This window comes from Ochotona curzoniae, unplaced genomic scaffold (genome assembly GCF_017591425.1).
Source record: "Ochotona curzoniae isolate NIBS_2020 unplaced genomic scaffold, NIBS_Ocur_1.0 contig_4501, whole genome shotgun sequence".
NCBI lineage: Eukaryota > Metazoa > Chordata > Mammalia > Lagomorpha > Ochotonidae > Ochotona > Ochotona curzoniae.
The window spans coordinates 10457102-10475513 of record NW_024466307.1 but is presented as its reverse complement, the minus strand read 5'-3'; the positions used below and the strand labels follow the sequence as shown (position 1 = coordinate 10475513).

At 43.2% G+C, this 18412-nt stretch overlaps 1 protein-coding gene across 1 annotated transcript in view; it reads left to right on the top strand.

The window, feature by feature from the left end:
• ELL2 (elongation factor for RNA polymerase II 2) overlaps positions 1-15936 on the top strand; it is a 62588-nt gene extending 46652 nt beyond the window's left edge. The window contains exons 5-12 of the mRNA XM_040986071.1: positions 1627-1886; positions 3834-3958; positions 4052-4139; positions 6025-6604; positions 9064-9130; positions 12140-12311; positions 14352-14396; positions 14496-15936. Of these exons, the coding sequence (XP_040842005.1) occupies positions 1627-1886; positions 3834-3958; positions 4052-4139; positions 6025-6604; positions 9064-9130; positions 12140-12311; positions 14352-14396; positions 14496-14612 (1454 nt within the window). The 3' untranslated portion in view covers positions 14613-15936. The remainder of the gene's footprint in view (positions 1-1626; positions 1887-3833; positions 3959-4051; positions 4140-6024; positions 6605-9063; positions 9131-12139; positions 12312-14351; positions 14397-14495) is intronic.
• The last annotated feature ends 2476 nt before the right edge of the window (positions 15937-18412 follow it).

Genomic DNA, 18412 nt, shown 5'->3' with positions numbered 1-18412 from the left:
AAATGCCTATCACATTTTCAAAGGTTGGAAGTTTGTTAACACTGTTGAATTGCAGAGACGATGGATTGAAAGGTCGGCATTTCAAATTGGGTGTTAGCAGTGTCAGCATGTCCCCAGACTGCCAGCCCTCCTGCTCCCCTACCTTCTTGTCTCTTGCTGCCATCCCCTTAGTCATCAGGTGCTGATCATAGGTCTGCTGGTAGACAAAGCAGCCACAACCTTGCGCTTCTGGTACTTACGGGCTTATAAGAAAACATGTAGGAAAGTCTAGGTGTTCATCAGAGAACCTCCCACATCCTAAGCGAACACTTTACCATGAGGTCATGCCCCATTAAAAGCCTCACTTTTCTCGCCTATGAATTGGGAACAGTATCGACTTTTTCAGAGTCACCATGAGACCTAATGAGATCATGTGTGTGAAGCTTCCAGTCCAGTTCCTCCCTTCCCATAATTGGTGAACAATAAATATTAGTTCCCTTCTCACCTGTCATTGATTCAGCTGTTTCTAAATCAAAATACAGAAACCAGATCTAAGTCTTATCTCTAAAGTACCAACTTCATGCACTAGTTAGGCAGTGTTCCCTAAGAGGTCCTCTATTGTGCAATGGTTTGATCTGATAGATACAGTCGGTTGTGTCCAGGTAGGAAGGAAACAAACGAGCAGTACAGATTCCCTGAAAGCATTCACCCTTATTTTACTCACTGTAGGGTGATGTCAGAGTAAATCATCCCTGCAGCCAGGCCTGGGGAGCACAGTGTGGAAGGAATTGCAACAAGCTCCTGCTGCAGCTGTTTTTACCACAGGCCACACCTGGGGAAAGGACCTTTACTTACCCATTGTTTCTGGTTGCTGTCTGGTTCCCAAGGCAGCTGCCCTACCATTTATGTCATTACCAGCTCTTCCCCTTCATTAGCCAGAAGACATCCACTAAAGGCTCAGAGTGTACTAAATGAATGAGAGATGCCACCTTAAATGTCATCAGATGAGGAAGGTGCCATACAGTTCTGTTCCCATCACCAAGAACTGGTGGCTGGGGTCGCCAGTGACCACTGTGTGCCCATAACTTCACATAGATCCATAGCATTCAGGTCCCCCAGCCCATGCATTATCTGGACATAGCCAGCTGCTGGATGTCATGCTGAAGCTAAACTGGAAGAGGCTGGCTACCTGAGTGGCTCTGCCTAGGCAGGCATGATGGAAAGGTCCTTCTACATGTTTTTCCCGTCTTCTGCCTTGTCCCTCTGGGGTCTTGGTGCACAGAGAAGGGTTCAGTGCTTTATTTCGTCACTTGCCTTTATTTTGACTCCTGTTATGGATGCCCGACAGGTACCAACTCCCTCCCCGTGACTTCCTCATCTGTGAAGTAAGGTCTTGCACAAACAAGCTCAGCCATGAGTGTGTTCTTGTGAAGTGTGGCCTGGTATGTGTCACATTTCACCATGCTTTGCAGAAGTGGCCCATGACACATAGATTTATGTTTGTGAATGGCACAGATGTACATGGAAATAAAGTTAAAACTGAAGTAAAGTGGCCTTGATTCCCTTCAAAACTAAACAGGTACCTAAATCAAGAGCTGTGGATGTTGCATTCAAATGTGTAATGGAGTGGTTCCCCCTGGCCTTTAGGGAAGAGAGTTCAGATTCGGAAAGCACCTCAAGCTGTTGCAGATGCCGTGCCTGAGAGAAAAAGGTCAACCCCCATGAACCCTGCCAATACCATTCGGAAGACGCACAGCAGTGGCAGTGTCTCTCAGCGACCGTACAGGGACAGGGTGATTCACTTACTGGCACTCAAGGCCTACAAGAAACCGGAGCTGCTGGCTCGACTGCAGAAAGATGGCGTCAATCACAAAGACAAGAACTCCCTGGGAGCAATCCTGCAACAGGTGAGGCTTGTTGGAGCGAGTCCTTCTGCTCACCTGTTCTCTGAGCATTCATCTGCAAAGGTTCTTGTCGAGTTACTGCAGTAAAGGAATTTCGGGATCATTTTGATCCATAGCCTTAAGTATCACTCTTGAATACTGAGTTAAATGATTTTATTTTAAGCATGTAATTTAAAAACCTCCCAAAAATGTGAGCATTATCTTCATTTAGGTTAAACATACTTTGTCCTGAGAATTCTGTTGGGAAACATATAGGATTTTGTTGTCTGCTTTTATTTTTGAATTGCATAAACTATTACCTGAATTTTCATTGGTTTATGTAGATGAACTTGAATTCTGTGGGTCTTTGGTTGACACAAGCCAAAGGGATTTGACTTACTAGATGATTTTCAATGTCTCTTGACCTGCCTTGCCGTCCTGATGACACCTCCTCGTATGCCACTGCTGTGCCAAATCAGTCACTTGACCACCTCGAAGGACATGAATGTGTAAAGAATTAGCTGTGACCAGGAACTTGATAATCACAATGCTTAAGCATAAGAATAGGTCATGATTTTCATTCATGTCAATGGTTTATGAGATTGTAGCTCCCTGTATTTTCCATACTGACGTCTTAATATCATAGAGAGGTCTAGTCTTCAGATGACAGTAGAAGCTGGAGTTATAAATATTAAAATTGGCAGCAGAAAAATTGAGGATTGAAAGCCTTGGAGTTGAATGAATAAAATCATCTTAGAAGGAGATGAGGAGAATGAAGGGAAGAAGCCCAAAGCCAGGCCATGAGCTCTGTGGCATAAGGAGGAAAGAGTGAAGGCAACCGGGGAGGAGAGATTTGGAGGGAAAGGAGGCGGAGAGCAGGAGAGAGTCCATCCCAGAAACCTAGAGAAGGGCTGCAGGGCTGGGGCCGTGGCTAACTGGGCCATGTGGTGCTTTGGGTCCACAGACATCAGAGGACTGCTGCATTTTTCCCATGTAAAGACTGATTAAATCTTTTATTGACTTATTTATAAATCTGGATTTAATGTAAGTCTATCATATTCTACTTTATAATAATATTAACACTAGGTTAGTATTCAGCTGAACTGAGAGATGAGAAGCATGAATGATCATAAGGTACTCATTAATAGCTTAAAAGACATACAAGAAAGTTACAAAAATGACCATCTCAGGAGGAAGTAACAAGCATCAATGCCTTCCTCCTAGCTTAAAAATTACTTTTGGTCTGCCCCCCAAGTGTCCATGTGTCTGTTGTATACAGGGTGGATTCTAGGCCTGGGCGCTCTAGGAACTGTTGTTAAGGGATAAGGAGAGATTATAACTGGCACTACACTTGCTGACAAATGACAATAATTGGGGAGTTGCATTATTTGTTTTTGTAGAATTTCAAGGACTCTGAATAAGTAGTTCTTCAGAACTGGTGGATACTAGTTCTCTTCCTCACAAGTTTTTGCTTGTCAGGAAGAAAAAGGCAGACAAGTTTTTTCAGAAATGATTATGTGTAGGAGGACTGGGTCTTTTGAGGACGGACAGAAAGGAAGAGTTTGTAACCAGCATTTAGACACTGTCGATTTGACTAAGCAAGGATTTCTATTGTAACTCAAAAGTAGTGGCATTTATGCTCTGAAATCAGTAGTGATACTGACAGTATAAACCAATTTCCTTTGACTAGAAAAGTTGAATTTTTTAAAATGCCATCTCCTTTTCCTAATGTGGACCTTTTTATTTGACTAGAAGTAAGCCAGGTGCAGGAGGCATTCGGGAGAGAAGCATTTAGCTATGTAGGATGTTTACTTTTCAAGATGTGTTTGAAGGGAATTTATTTTGGTCTGGTGTGTACAAAACTGGCAGTCTCTGGTGTAATTACCTTCATTGTAAGTCCTGAAGGTCGCCTGCATTCATTCAGTAGTTAGGGGAACTATCTAATGCTTTGTTTTTTACACCGCATACCAGGTTGCCAATCTGAATCCCAAGGACCTGTCCTACACCTTGAAGGATTATGTGTTTAAGGAGCTCCAGAGAGACTGGCCTGGGTACAGTGATGTGGACAAGCGGGCCTTGGAGTCTGTGCTCTCGAGGTAAGTGCATTCATTCTCCTTTCACTTGAAAAATGATACACATATTTTAGTCATTGTCATTTTCCCTAACCAGGACATGTGTGTCCTTTCCAGAAAACTAAATCCATCTCAGAATGCTGCTGGCACCAGCCGTTCAGAATCTCCTGTATGTTCTAGTAGAGACACTGCATCTCCTCCTCAGGTATTTCATGAAGTTACAGATCTGTGACCCTCAGAGCCCAGCCAGGCAGCTCCTCTGCTTCCATGGGGAGGGAAGTGAGGCCCAGAGAAGCTGCACAGCTTGCCTGTGCAAAGCCACACAGCCCATCCAAGGCTGAGCTCCACCCACAATGCTGGCCTTGGCTCCCGGCCCAGAACTTGCTCCACCACAAGGCACTGCTTGTCAGAGGACTTAATGTCTACCTTGCTTTCCATTTTCCAAGTTTACATTCTGTTGTAATATTATCTACTTTTCAGTTTGGTCACTAATTAGAAGTCTAAGCCAGCCCATAGCTTTCTCAGGTTGTATGGAAAAAATGGAAGACATTTAATTGTGTCTGAAACATGTTCCGGAAAAATAATTCTTAGGGGAAAATGTATACAGAAGTCAAATTAAAATGGTAGCATTTTTCACCTAGATCCTGTTCAGAAAATAAGCAGTCAGATTCCACTGCAGTTTAGAGTTTACCCCCAACACACAGTTTAGAGACTCAACATAAATAGGAAACTGTAGGAGGTCCTGGCCATTCCTCAAGTTCAAGTCCACTGGTTCTTTGCTAACCAGCCAGATCAAAATTCAGAATCCTGGGAGCTCTGAACAAACCATGGGACAGCAAGTATCGCTGTTCTATCTTTGTAGGTACATTGAGTGTGGAAGCCTCATTAAAAATAAATGAAAATAAAAATTGGAACTAAACGCAGAGAAAACTCCCATCTGCTAATTCACTCCCTAAATGCCTCCGACAGTAAGGATTGGGCCAGCATGGTGCAAGGAGTTGGCCAGTCCAGATGTCCCACATACATAGGTGGCAGAGACCCAAATCCTTGAGCCAACACCTGTTGCGTCCTACGGTACACACCAGCAGAAAGCTGGACTTGGGAGTGGAACCATGACCCAAACCCAGAGGTTGCTATGTTAGATGTGAGCGTCCCGGACAGCATATGAATTTCTAAGCCAGACACCCTCATGTTAATGCCCCTGTTAGGAAGCTTACATCTACTCCAGTTATATTCAATACTGTCTGAGTCCCACATGCCCTAAATTGAAAGTAAAAAGTTAACAGAGTGGTCAAATGTTTTCTTTCAAGTTAAAGTACAAGCCACAGTATTATGCCTAGCAAACATAATGGCTTTATATTTTGTGCCTTTCAACTGTCTGAATTTTCTTTTTAACTTCAGTCCTATTATTGTTGCTGGATTGGGATAATGTTAGTATGACTTTTTTGAAAGTATGTCTACATTATTTTAATAGACCAGTTTTTAATACCTATCTCCCCAACTTATGAATAGAGATGTTAAGAGTTAACTAAGATTAAACAGAATCCCAACTCGGAGAAATTACTCTGAAAGTGCTGGCTGTTCCCCCTGTAAGATAGGTGACAGCCAAAATATGAATAATCAAGCATTTGTGCACATTAGCGATTAAATCAGTGTGGGCTTAATGCCTTTGCCCTGACCTTGTTAGTTCTCAGAGTCAAATTGCACAAATGTCTTTCTCCTCTCAGGTAACAGAACTAGGTGAACTGTGGCTGCAGGGGGAGGCAGCTGATATGTCCCACTGTGTGGGACAATCTCAAGTCGATAGTGAGGTTCTCTGGGACCCCAGGAACAGGCGACATGATAGGGAGAATCAAGTACATGTTCCACAAAACATCTGGGTGCCACATTCTGCTTTTTACTTTGGGTGTGACAGAAGATTTCACTTTTAGTTTTGCTTGGCTTTTTTTTTTTTTTTTTGCTTCTTAAGATTGAAGAAAGATTTACTGCAACTGTGGTCATGATCTTAAGTGTGACTTGACTGCCTGGATTATTTAGCCAGTCACACATTTGAGAGCTGTTCTGCTCATTTTCTCATGTCCCTCCCCTAGAAGCGGCCTTTGGATTCTGATTTCATCGATCCTTTAATGAATAAAAAAGCTCGAATATCTCATCTAACAAGCAGAGTGCCGCCCACATTAAATGGCCACCTGAATCCCACCGGCGAAAAATCTGCTGCAGGCCTCCCGCCTCCCCCTGCAGCTGCTGCCATCCCCACCCCTGCACCGCTGCCTTCAACTCACCTGCCAGCCTCCAACCCTCCACAGACTGTCAACTCTAACTCCAACTCCCCCAGCACTCCAGAAGGCCGGGGGACACAAGACCTGCCCGTAGACACTTGGAGTCAAAACGGTAGCATGTTTGCGGACCAGCAAGACAAATATACCTCTAGGACTTCTCTGGAACCCTTACCCCCCGGATCAGTTCTACTGAAGTGTCCACAGAAAGACATGGAAGACAACCATTCAGTGTCTCACAAGAAGTCCAAAAAGAAGTCTAAGAAACACAAGGAAAAGGACCAAATGAGGAAGCATGAGCATGAGGTTGAGACTGTTGAGGAAAAGGAGGAGGATCTTAGGAGAGAAGACGAACTAGCCAAGCTGAGTGACTCCAGTCCAGATTCCAACACAGGTATTTTTACTTTTTACCCCCCCCCAAAAAAATAACTATGTATATCAACAGAACCAGAAGAGCTTACTCGCATGAGATTGAGTCATGTGTAATTAGTAAGGCTTCTTTAGCATATGCCTTTCCATGTAATTATTGTGTTTTTGAGCAGAGTTTTCCCTTCGTCTTATGACTGTCATTTTCAGTCTGTTTTTAGCCAACTATTAAACATGCTTTCTAAATTGGTTCAGAAAATAGTGGCATTTGAAAATGACCCCCCACACTGCAGAACGTGGCCTCTGAGGCTCTTTTTCCTATCTGATGACACTAAGCAGCCTCAGTGTGACCTATTATATGCCATTTTGAGCTGATTTAACCAGACACATAATTAGCAATAGAAATATTCATTTCCTTCTTGCCCACAGAAACAGGGTCACCCCTGCTTTAATTAATCCTAGCACAGGGGAAATGTCAGATTCCTTGCAAAACAGACAAGCTAAAATTACATTTACAGATCTACAACATCATCTTCATTTGCAGTGAAAGCAGTTTATCTTTTACAAGGCTCTTGGCTGCTATCAGCTTCACAGATCCTAAGCTTTGTATTTGCTTGCTTGTTTGTAACTTTGCAGTTCTGTTTTAGTTAACTCCGAGCAGTTGTTAGTCATAAAATTAATCATCTCAGACTTTATGAAATTTAAAAGACAGATAACATAGAGACCAGATTAAGCCTAAAATAGCTGTTCCAGGTACAGCTAATCAGTATAAAGGCAGTTCTGTGACAGCATAGTTAGTAACTAACAGCAAAATGAGATTTTTTTTTTCCTTTGAGAAGTATAATCCTCCAAACTTAATGCTTTACATACCAGCACATAGAAGAGCCTCCATCATTTAGCATTCCAGTTAATTTTAAACCCAACGTAGGCAAAATTGCTCAGGAAAATTCAGTTCAGAAAATTTACTTTAATAATAGAATTGCAGGGAGTGTTGTCTCTTTTCTGCTATAAATCTGTAATCCTTAGATGTAACTGAGCAGCTTTGCCTGGGAGAGAAACTGATGGTTTGCAGTGCTACTCCAAAGAAGGGTTAGAAACTAGAGTATGATGCCGTGCCCTGGCTGACCTGTCCTGGGAGTGGGGAGGGATGGTGTGCGGAAGCCTGTCTCTTGAAATATTTATGTAGATCAGTATAATGTGTACTGTTTAATGGTCCAAGAAGCTCTATGTAAGCTTTTTTCCTTCACCACTCTTGAATCTGCATTCATCAGATGAAGGAAAAGATGTGAGAGTTCTGGTTCAGAGTGAATACGGCAGGTTCCTGGTGTACTCCTCGTGCCAGCCTTCCCGCCCTCTGATGGGCACCTGAGTCAGCAGCCTGCCTGTCAGGGTGTGGAGGCCTCCAGCCAAGTGTGAACCTGGATGGATGGACCTCGGGGTCGGAGGCTGGAAAAGCCTTGCTGGCCTCCGAGCCTCACAGAGGATGCGGAACCATTGAGAGCCAGTGGAGATTATCACCAATGTGAGGACAGCTCCAGACCCCCGGCCCCTGCCCTGGGCACAGTCTAGCCTGGTGTCTGAGGCAAAACGAAGACCGGGTGACCTGCACTTAATGCTTTGCCCTGTGCAGCTTGGACTGCTGTAAAAGCGGCAAGAAATCTATACTCTACCCCCAATGGATTTCATGTACTTTGTCCTTTAAATTGTTAAGCCAAGAAATTATCAACTATTCCCTTTTTTATTTTATAGTGAGCTGATATGCTTCACCCTCAGACAGGTCCAGGCTTCAGTTATTAATTTAATTCTCCTCTGAGTAATAATAAGTCTAAATATATGCCACAGAAAGATGCATCGGAACAAGTGGATGACTGAGCATTTGCATGCTTTGGCTGCATAGTCTGCGTGGCTGGCACTTTTATTCAGTCTTTAGTATCATGATGACCCAGGATGAGAGGAGTGTAAACAACATTCAATAATACCTTGTTTTAAATTGCTTTAAACCGATGGGAATGCTTCCTACACAGCCATGCTGCCTGCATGCACAGAAGGGCAGCAATAAAAAGCCAGTGACCAAAGCAGTCTGCTACCTGATTCTATTGCCTTATCTGCCTTGTTTGAGACCCATGAAAAGTAGATGCTAATGTCAAATGTGTGTCTCCCATTGTCTGGCCACATCTGCCACCACAGTCTTTGAATTGCTGGGCAGATGCCACAACTGTTGTTAAAGAATAGAAGAGTGACCTTGGGTTAAGATGGAATTCCTTTGTTGTGCAGACATTGCAGTAGCCAGGGTGCTTTAAATGCCTGGCTGCTGGTCATAGGGCCACTATTGTTCGTGTTCAATTGTATCCCTTGCTCACTGCTGCTTATTGAGATGGAAGAATAGAATTTGAGGAAAAGTGTTCCAGATGTTTCTAATCTATTTTAGAATTACAGGCATTTGATAACCATCCTGGTGATTGACACTGTGAATTTTCTTTTCCATAGGAGTCAAAGAGGGTTGCCCTGCCCCCACGGAGCCGCCTTCGACAATTGAACTTCCAGATTATTTGATGTAAGTGCCTGCGTCTGCCCATGGAGAGAACTATGCAATTTTAGAAAGTCTGTGAATTCTTTTCCCATCATTTGCAAATCAGAAAAGTAAAAAGTTCCCAAAATAGAGTGCTGGAGCCACCCCTGCAACTGAAAGGCTGCCATTAAGCCTGCTTGTCCCAAATCCACCCTTGTCTGCATAAGCAGTTTGCGCCTTCCCCTGCTCTAAGCTGTGCTCCCGGGCCTTTTAGTGTAGGGAAATCTGCCCTTTGCTCCTCCTCAGGCCAGGTCAAGCATCTGATTAGGGAAGATTTCAAGAATTTTACTCTTCAAAGCTGCAAGCCCATCAGTGTGCAGTCATTCGGCTGAGCCCCCAAAGGGATGGCATATCACTGACAAAGTGCTTGCACTTCTGTGCCCAATAGTATCAAGCAGTGGTACATTGATTGCTATTTAACCAAAGTTCTCTCCAATTAATTGAAAGAGGAGACACCAGTCAAATTCTATCGTTTCACTGTAGTGCCAGTTATGTTATTCTTGTTATGACAGCAAGTTGTTAAATGCTGAGCTGGGGACATTTTTATAACTGGTTATCACAGAAATTATAATGTGGATAGATAATGCTAGCCTTTTAACAGAATAAAAGGCTGCTACAAAATGAAAATAATTAAGTTGCAAGATCCTGGAGAAATGGAGAGAAAGCAAACAGATCAGATGCATACGGCTTTGAAAATGAACTCATATCCAAAATAGCCACAACAGAGGGTGGAAAATGGAATTGTGGCCGTGTGAGCTCTTCCCCTGTTCAGCAGGGCAACCAGAAAGTGTGTCACTGCAGCTTAGCCATGTCAAAGCTGTTGTACTTGTTAGGGAAGGACCTGGCATGAAACTGTCATGTTTCTTGTCCTCTCCTCACTAACAGAAGCCCCAGCAGCCACAGCGAGTGCTCTGTCCCATGAGGCAGTGTGTGGCTGTGGAAGCAGCTGCCCAGGAGGCTTGGCTGTGTGCAGCTTGGGCGGTCCCTGGCTGCAAAACCCCTCAAGGCTGTCCACCTGCTCCCAGCTGCACACCCACTGGTCTCCTTGAACAGCTTCTGGAAGGCTACCCTCTGCTGGACTCCCCAGGAGTCAGTGCAGAGCTCGCCTGGTCTGGTAGCAGATTTCTAATTCCTCTCACAATGCCAAGGCACCAGGGATCTTCCGAACGTCCACAGCCATGCCTGTTACAGAGACATCACACAGAGTTCAGATGTATTTGGCAAAACCATGCAGGGAGACCAGAAAATAATTCTGAGCTTTTCCCCATGGACTCAAGACTGTGGCTGTGTTTTGCCAACCTAATTAGTTAATTCTCTATTTGAAAGGTTTTTCTGGGTTACTGGTCGAGGATGTGTGTCTGTCATCTATCTAGGCTGTGCGATTGTTTGCTTGATTTAAGTAACAACAATTTATTTTAACCAAAGACTACATTGTATTTACATAACAAGAAATTGTAAGTGATAAAAAAATATGAATTAAAAAAAATCAAAAACAATTGTCCCATAGGAAAGCCAGAAGCACATGCAATGACAATCCCTTGAATAATTCATATTTAACCTCAGTATTACTAATTGTTATATAATAGGAATACTTTTGTTATTTGTGGCTTTACATAATCCAGACCGTTAAAAATTTATTCTGTCACTGTATTAAAATAGAGCCAATAATAGAGCCACTTAAGCCCGTAGCAATTTTTGTTAGAAATACTGAAATGTGTTTTCAAATGAAAGTGCCAATATAATCAGGTAGCAGTCAACTCCTAAAAATTGGCTTGGAAATTACTAAAGAGAATATCGAAGGTGCGATTTTTTTTTAAAAAAGTAGAAAGTAGAATTATATGAAAAATTATAATCTGAGTTTCCAGAGCAGTTGAGCTGTCTTCCTCCAGCCCAGGACCTTCAGCCACTCGCCCCAGGCCCAGGTTCCCTCCGGGTGCTATCAGAACAGGCCCTGTCTCGGACAAGTGTTTTCTCTACTGGGCTGGTGTATTTCTTTTACAGCCACAGTGCCCACATGGCAGCTTTAAATCAACATACCACTGCTGTCTCCATTACACTTAGAAAGTTAAACGTCTGCATCTAACTCAGCATGAATAAAAATATTAAGGACAGTGAATCTGCTCGCTCACTGCATCACTTTTCTCACATTTCCAGCTGAGCATCAGTGATACAGCAATTTTGGTGAAACAAGCAAGATTACATAAACCTGTTCAGAGGACTGAGTACCAACATTTCATCCCAGTGTGCACGCCCCAGCACATCCTGAATCTCCCACACCTGCCTGAAATTGCTTTGAAATCTGCATTTCAATTTGAAAAAGTCTACAGGATTTTGTATTCCATAGCAGGAGCATAGAGTACCTAGAAACAGGCCTGGTGGGATCCCAGTTCCAAGATCCATAAATCAGTGATGCAAAGTTGGGCTCTAGTTTAAAATGCTATTTAAATGTACTTCCCACTGAAGGAGGGGGATAAAGGGAGCAAGACCGCCATAGCATGGTGAACATCACCTAGGCAGCAGATCTGAGAGGCTGAAAGCCAAGACTCCCTCCTGCAGACCATGAGTCCAGAGTGCTTTGACTTAGCAGCACTCCAGAGCTGCGAGGGCAGACTCCTGCTGTCCCCTTGCCCTCTGTCTCAGTGTGACAGTGTGAACAACATTCAGGGTGTGCTAGAGAGTCCTTCGGGCTAGATGTGTGTCAGGACCTTCCAGTCACATAGTTGTACTTTAGTCCCACTGCCAGTAGGTCTCCCTCCCTCACTTACTTTCCTTTGCTCCTTCCTTTGTGGCAGCTTTTATACCCTTCTGTGTGACAGTGTCACCCAGAAGGTCTTTGAAGGAGTGACGTGCCAACAAACCAGTGACAGAACAACACTGAAAACTAGCGATGCCTACGTGAAGATAGCGTGTGGATGTTTGGTTTAGCTCTCAGACACATGCAAGCCTGTTTATTCTTTGGCTACTTTCCATATATCTGCCCTTTTTTCTTTCTAGAAAATACATTGCCATTGTCTCCTACGAGCAACGCCAGAATTACAAGGATGACTTTAATGCCGAGTATGATGAGTACAGGGCTTTGCACGCCAGGATGGAGACCGTGGCTAGGCGATTTATCAAACTGGACGCGCAACGAAAACGCCTTTCTCCTGGTTCCAAAGAGTATCAGGTGAGTGGATGTACTCCTAGATGGACAGGCTGTTCGAGAATACCTTCTTCCCTTCCTTACCCAGCCAACCCAGCCAACCCACTGCTCTCCAAATCCCGTGCTCCCATGGACTCACTCATCTCCCTGCCTTCAGGAAGCTAAAATTCTGGATTATAACCAAATGCAGTGAACATGTTTTACCATCAGTCTATCAACCTCTGTCACCTGTCACGTAGGATATGGGGTATTGAGAAAAGTACCAGACTCAACTGCAGAGGGGGAAAAGTTGGATCTTCGGATTCACATAAATGTTTGAATACGCTGCTAAGTCAACTCCAATTACAGTTCCTACATCTGGTGCCATCCCCCTGAAATGTGCTATTTCAATAAATCTAAAATTCCTATTTTAGTAAAAAAAAAAGTCTAACTTAGAATGGGAGATACAGACAAAGTAAAGAGAATGTAATGTGACAGATGTTTACAGTTTAAGAAGGTAGGTGTTCCCAACCCTTGTAGAGATGTGTTTGTTAGCTGGTTTTTCTGTCCTCACTTCTCAGCTATACACAGTAGCGTTACAGCTGACAAGGAGCTCTGATAAGCTGTATCTCTGGACTATTTTCATAATTATAGTAAGAGGGCTGGTGGAAATGGGCATTTCCCACCTAATCTAGATGGATTGCCTTGTCAGGCTTCCCAGCCGCAGGTGGCAGCGCACTTCCATCTTGGTCCATGACCACGGTTCTGGCCCACATCTGTGCCATACAGCAAATGAGTCTCAGGCAGCAGCCTTTGTGTCATAGAAACACTGGGCCTTGCTTTCTCCAACACTGGAAGACTCTCAGATCTGAGAAATTGGTGTGTGAGGGTGTCAGGATGTGGGTGAAATGGTGTTTTGGAGTCATTTTTTCTATAGTTATTTGTCAGTGTACCTGAGAATATTTAAATGAGATGTAATTCCAAGTGTTGCTTAGTGGTTAGGAGTAAGTTCTAAAATCACACTTCTGGGATCTAATTTCCAGCACTTCCACTTAATATTTCTGTGACTTCAAGCAAGTTTCTGAAAGTCTCTGCCTCTTTATCTCTCAAATGAGATAATCATGGAGTAGTTGAAAGGAATAAATGTAAGCAAGAATTTGTGAATTGCTTAGATCTGTGCCTGATAATACAAAGACTAGCTATTTTGCTTTGTTTTTTAATTTTTATTTTCACTTTTTTTGAAAGACTAAAACAGATATCTTTGCTGGGTCACTTATCGGGTGTCCACAATATCCAAGGCAGAGCCAGGCTGCGACTCCCACATGGATGTCTGGGACCAGAGTACTTGAGAGCACCTGCTGCCTCCTGGAGTGCACATCCCTGGAAACCTAGAGTGGAAAGCAGGTCTGGGGCTTGCAGCCAAGGCACTCCTGTACACAAGCGGGGTCTCAAGCATTGTGTCAGGTGCTCACACTTGGCTGACTGTTTTTTCCTGAGCCCATGTATTCTTTCAGAAATTATGTGTGTGTGTGCATGTATGTATGCTCACAGTAGCCAGGGCTGAGCCAGGGGTGAAGCCAGGAGCCCAGGAACTCAATCCAGGTTTCCCGCCTGGGTGGCAGAAACCAAACTGCTTGAGATATCACTGCTGCAGCTACTCAGAGTACACATTAGCAGGAAGCTAGAATCAAACAGCCAAGCATCAAACCCAAGCAGAATGCAGGCATTTGAACCAGTATCACAATTTTCAGTCCACTCAGCTGCCTCGAGAATACATCAGTACATCAAGTGCCTCCCCTTCTAGTAACCTGGAGAGGACATTTTGTTTTTACCTGCTATCTTTTGTTTTCAAGCAGCTCTAAGTGAATAACCTTTGTGTGAGAACGCATCATTTCACTTGGGAAAGTAAATGTGTGTGAGAAATAAAATTGCCTTTATCATATTGATGGCTGCTGCCAAATCACCTTCCATAAAGTTTGTGCTAAGTGGCATTCCATCCATCAGTATTCCCTACACCCTCATCTGCCAAGAAAAAAAGAAGAAACAATTCTTTTCTGATTTTCTGGTTTTTTTTTTATCTTGCAGAATGTTCATGAAGAAGTCTTACAGGAGTATCAAAAGATCAAGCAGGTTAGTGTCATCGCTGTGGGAGTCCTCACCTATAATTCTGAGTGTTATAAATTCTGCCTAACTTTACTCCCCACTGTTTTCCTTGTGTTCTGTCCACAGTCTAGTCCTAATTACCATGAAGAAAAATACAGATGCGAGTATCTTCATAACAAACTGGCTCACATCAAAAAACTGATAGGTGATTTTGACCAACAGCAAGCAGAGTTGTGGCGCTAGAGCTCTGCTTGGACCAGAAGATGTGAATAAACTTAAGCTTATTTATTTAAAATTCCAAATGAGTTGCTCTAGGTTCTAAAGAGATGAAACTTTGCCTGTTGAAAGTTTCAGTATTAGTAAACTTGAGTTACTTTTTTTCTCCCATTTTGCTTTCCTGCATTTTGAAGCTGCTTTTTCTGATTCTTCTTTTTCTGCCTCAAGACTTATGTTTGTGAACAGAAATAATTTTTTAGATATTGGGGATCCAGTGTCTATTTCAAAGCAACTTTTTTTTTCTTTTAAAACTTGTGTTTGTCATGAGAAATGATTTTTTAGATCTCGGGGATTTAATGCCCACACTTCAAAGTTGTGTGTATTTAAAAAATAATAATAATAATGACAACAATAATGTGCAAGGTGAAATGCTTTTGGGTAAACATAAGCCTATTTTCTGACCTTTCTTAATGCAAACTCTTTGCCTTAAATGGTAGAATATTTAGAAATTTGCACAAACTACAAAAAAAATGAAAACATTGTTTTGGAGGGTTAAAAAACAGAAAGGTGTTTGAGGATGTGTATTGATTTTTCCATACACATGTACAGCCAGACTGACTTGATCTAGACTATTCAAACAACCCTGCGAGTTAACCCCCCATTGCAATGGTTGCCTTAAGGTGTTTGCTAGTTGTGTACCTAGTGTGGTTAATCATTAGCTGCACTGCTTCCCACTTGGTTCCAGCAGTGGGAAGCACCTTGTGGCCTACCAGCATGTGCAAGCGTGTGCTCGACCTGTCTGTATGCAGAGGTGGTGTGGGTGTGGGTGTGCATGAAGGAAAAAAAGCTGCTACTCTCTGTAGGCCAAACGCTCAGGTGAAACAACTGACGAGTGTTACTGTAGGGTGTTTTTTTTTTTTTTCCTGTCCAATTGCTACTTCTACAGTGGAAGACAAAAGCATTTCCATTTCAACAGTTTGTCAGCTTTATTAATGTTGGTCAAAAAATCGACACATTATGAAAATGAAACATCTATAGTTTTGGGGCAAAATTATAAAATTAAATGTGTAGGTAACCTATTTATATACTGCTATAAAGTATTTTTTGAAGAGAGATATGCAAAGAAGCTATTACCTACATGAGATGTATATTTAAAGATTTTTTTTTTCATCCTGGGTTCCAGGAATATAAAAAAGAGCAGATATATTTAACCATAACATACTGTGATTCATCAAACAGCACAAACTTTCATTTCATGGAGTTTATCTGTTGACATTGATTTAAACTATCACTTGTTTTATCATGTGGGAACATAAGTTATGTGGTCAAAAATATAAGGAGTTTGAACTAATGTTGATTCAAGTTGTGTTGTCTTATCGTATTGTCTTTTCAAAGTGCTGCCAGTTGAAAAGGGAAGCATTATGTTTACAAATCTGTTTTGAAATGTTTGCCAAATTTTTGGTAGTATCTTTAATAAAGATATTTGTCTCCAGCATCCAAGAAAATAAGTAGTTTTGTTGTGTGTCACTGTGAGAAAGCACGCACATAACCTCTTTTCTTCTGGGTTCTTCTAAAATACGAGCTGAAAAGATTGCACAGTATCCTAACGTTGAGTGCAAAGACTGAAACAAGGCCCCTTCGCTGTGCAGCTGTGAGACATTACTGCTAAAATTCGATTCCTACGTAACAGGACACTTAGGAAATTGTTTCTTGGGTTGCTTGCTGCTCTTCCTTTACTCCAGAATTGGTACAGCCATTATTAAATGTTCATTTACTTCAGAATCACTGCTGAAAAAGAAAGGGGAGTGTCGCTGGTGATAATGTGGCCCTCACATCGTTTCATTCAGCTGGGAGTTTGTCCAGAAGCAAGGATCTCACTGGTGTCATTTCAGGGACTTCATGGCATCCCAATCAAAGATGCTGTGCTGCTGTTTGCCTTGAGCAGTGTTCAAAAGCAAGATGCCCAGACCACTCACATTGCCTGAGTGAGAACTACAGGGCTGGGTCTAGGGATCTGCATTTTTAAAAAGTTTTCTGTGGATGACTTTGGCAAGCTAGAGCCGGAGAATCGTGGACTTGAATGTAGCTCCGAGTCCTGACATCTTGATATGTTGGCTTCTTTTGTTGTTGAAGCCAGTCCCTGTCAGCAGGTGCAGGTCACTCCACCCCATTGGGTGACCTGAGGCACCCCCTGGTAAGTGTCACTGTCAACTCTTGCTCGAGAGCCTGTTCACAAAGCCAGCCCTCCAGCAGCTCCCGGAACCCCTGCCATTGTCACAGGCACAGCCTCTAGGTAGCAGCAGAAGCTCGAGGCACTTTACGGAAACTCAGCTTGGCGCACCATGGACTTGACCATCAACCAGTAAAAGCCTCGATTCAGATGTTTGTTGTAGACTTGGGACAGAGCTTTGCAACATGTGTATCTTCCTCTCACACATCTGAGAGTTATGGGTCTCTGAATCTGCTTTCCATGATGGGCTCCCTTTTGACGATGGGCATAAGCTGATGCCAGCCTGTGGATCACATCTCATGCCCGACTCTGGGGTTGCAGCCTCACAGGTAACTGCTACAGGACTGGGAGGCCAATCACATTTCATCTAAAATAGTTTGAAGAACTTGGAGATTCTTATGACACATGCGCACCAACTCTGGGTCAAATGAGCAACTTATTTACAGTAAACAAAAAGAACACTAGCAATATGTCAGAATTCTTGTTTTAAAAAATGGCAATCCCTCCATCCATTTCATTGGCAGCTTCCCTTGGAATGTTTTATAGGGGTTAACTTGCAACATTTTAAGCATTAATAGGTGTTAATATTTGTTCTCATAAAAGTAATTGGTCTGGTCAATTTCTAGCATTGTTCCATGCATTGATTATAAAAATACAGTATTAATTTTCTCTCTGATCTCATAACCTTTTATAGGAATCTGCTTGCAGTAATAACCGCCTGTCTGTCCCTATGCTGGGCATGGGGGGCCGGACCCTAGCCAGTTGTTCACAACTTGGCTGAAATGTGCCAGCAATTTCTTGCCTTGTTGGCCGTGAAATGCCAGATCATGCATGCATAGTCTGTGCCTTTACTGCTTCTGGGAGACCAGTTACTTTCTCACCCAGGTGCTGCTGCTGTGGCAGCCTCCTCTTATGTGACTGAATGAGGAGAGAGTTAGAGCCAGCAGTTGAAGGGGAACATTGTGGGGGCTACCCGCACTAACAAATGAAGACCAGAGAAGATGGTATCAGGGTTCTTCAGAATCCAGAAGCTGAGTAGAGCTGTGAGGCTCATTCCACGCACATCTGAAATGACAGAAAGTTACAGACCCATTCCCGTGCTATTTCTGCCCATACTGTGTCAGACCTGGAAGCCAGGTCACAGGACTTCCCAGCTGTGCTGGGAGCTCAGCAGCCACAGGAACTCTGTTCTTTCTATGCCAAATGCAGTTCCTGTAAAAGAAAAGTCACCTTGACCACTTGGGCACTCTTGTTCCCCTGGTCTCACTTGGAGTCTGTGAACTTCACAAAACAAAGTGGTGTCCCAGGCGCCAGACTTTCCCAAGGACAGAGAGGATAGGCCTCCTGATGACTCAGGGCCAAGCCAGGCCCCATCCCACCCCAGGCAGGTCTCCTAGGAGAACAGGAAATTGTAGTTGCTGTTTAATCAGGATTCCTTCCCATTTCCGCTCACCAGCTGGTACCTCCATTTCAAGGTGAATAAACTTAGGCGAGGAGTTAAGCCGTCACCCAACACATAGCACCTAGGAAGCCTGCCCCCCCACCTCTGTGGTCTCACCCTCTGCTCTCGTCACCAAGTGCTGCATCCTTGACCCCC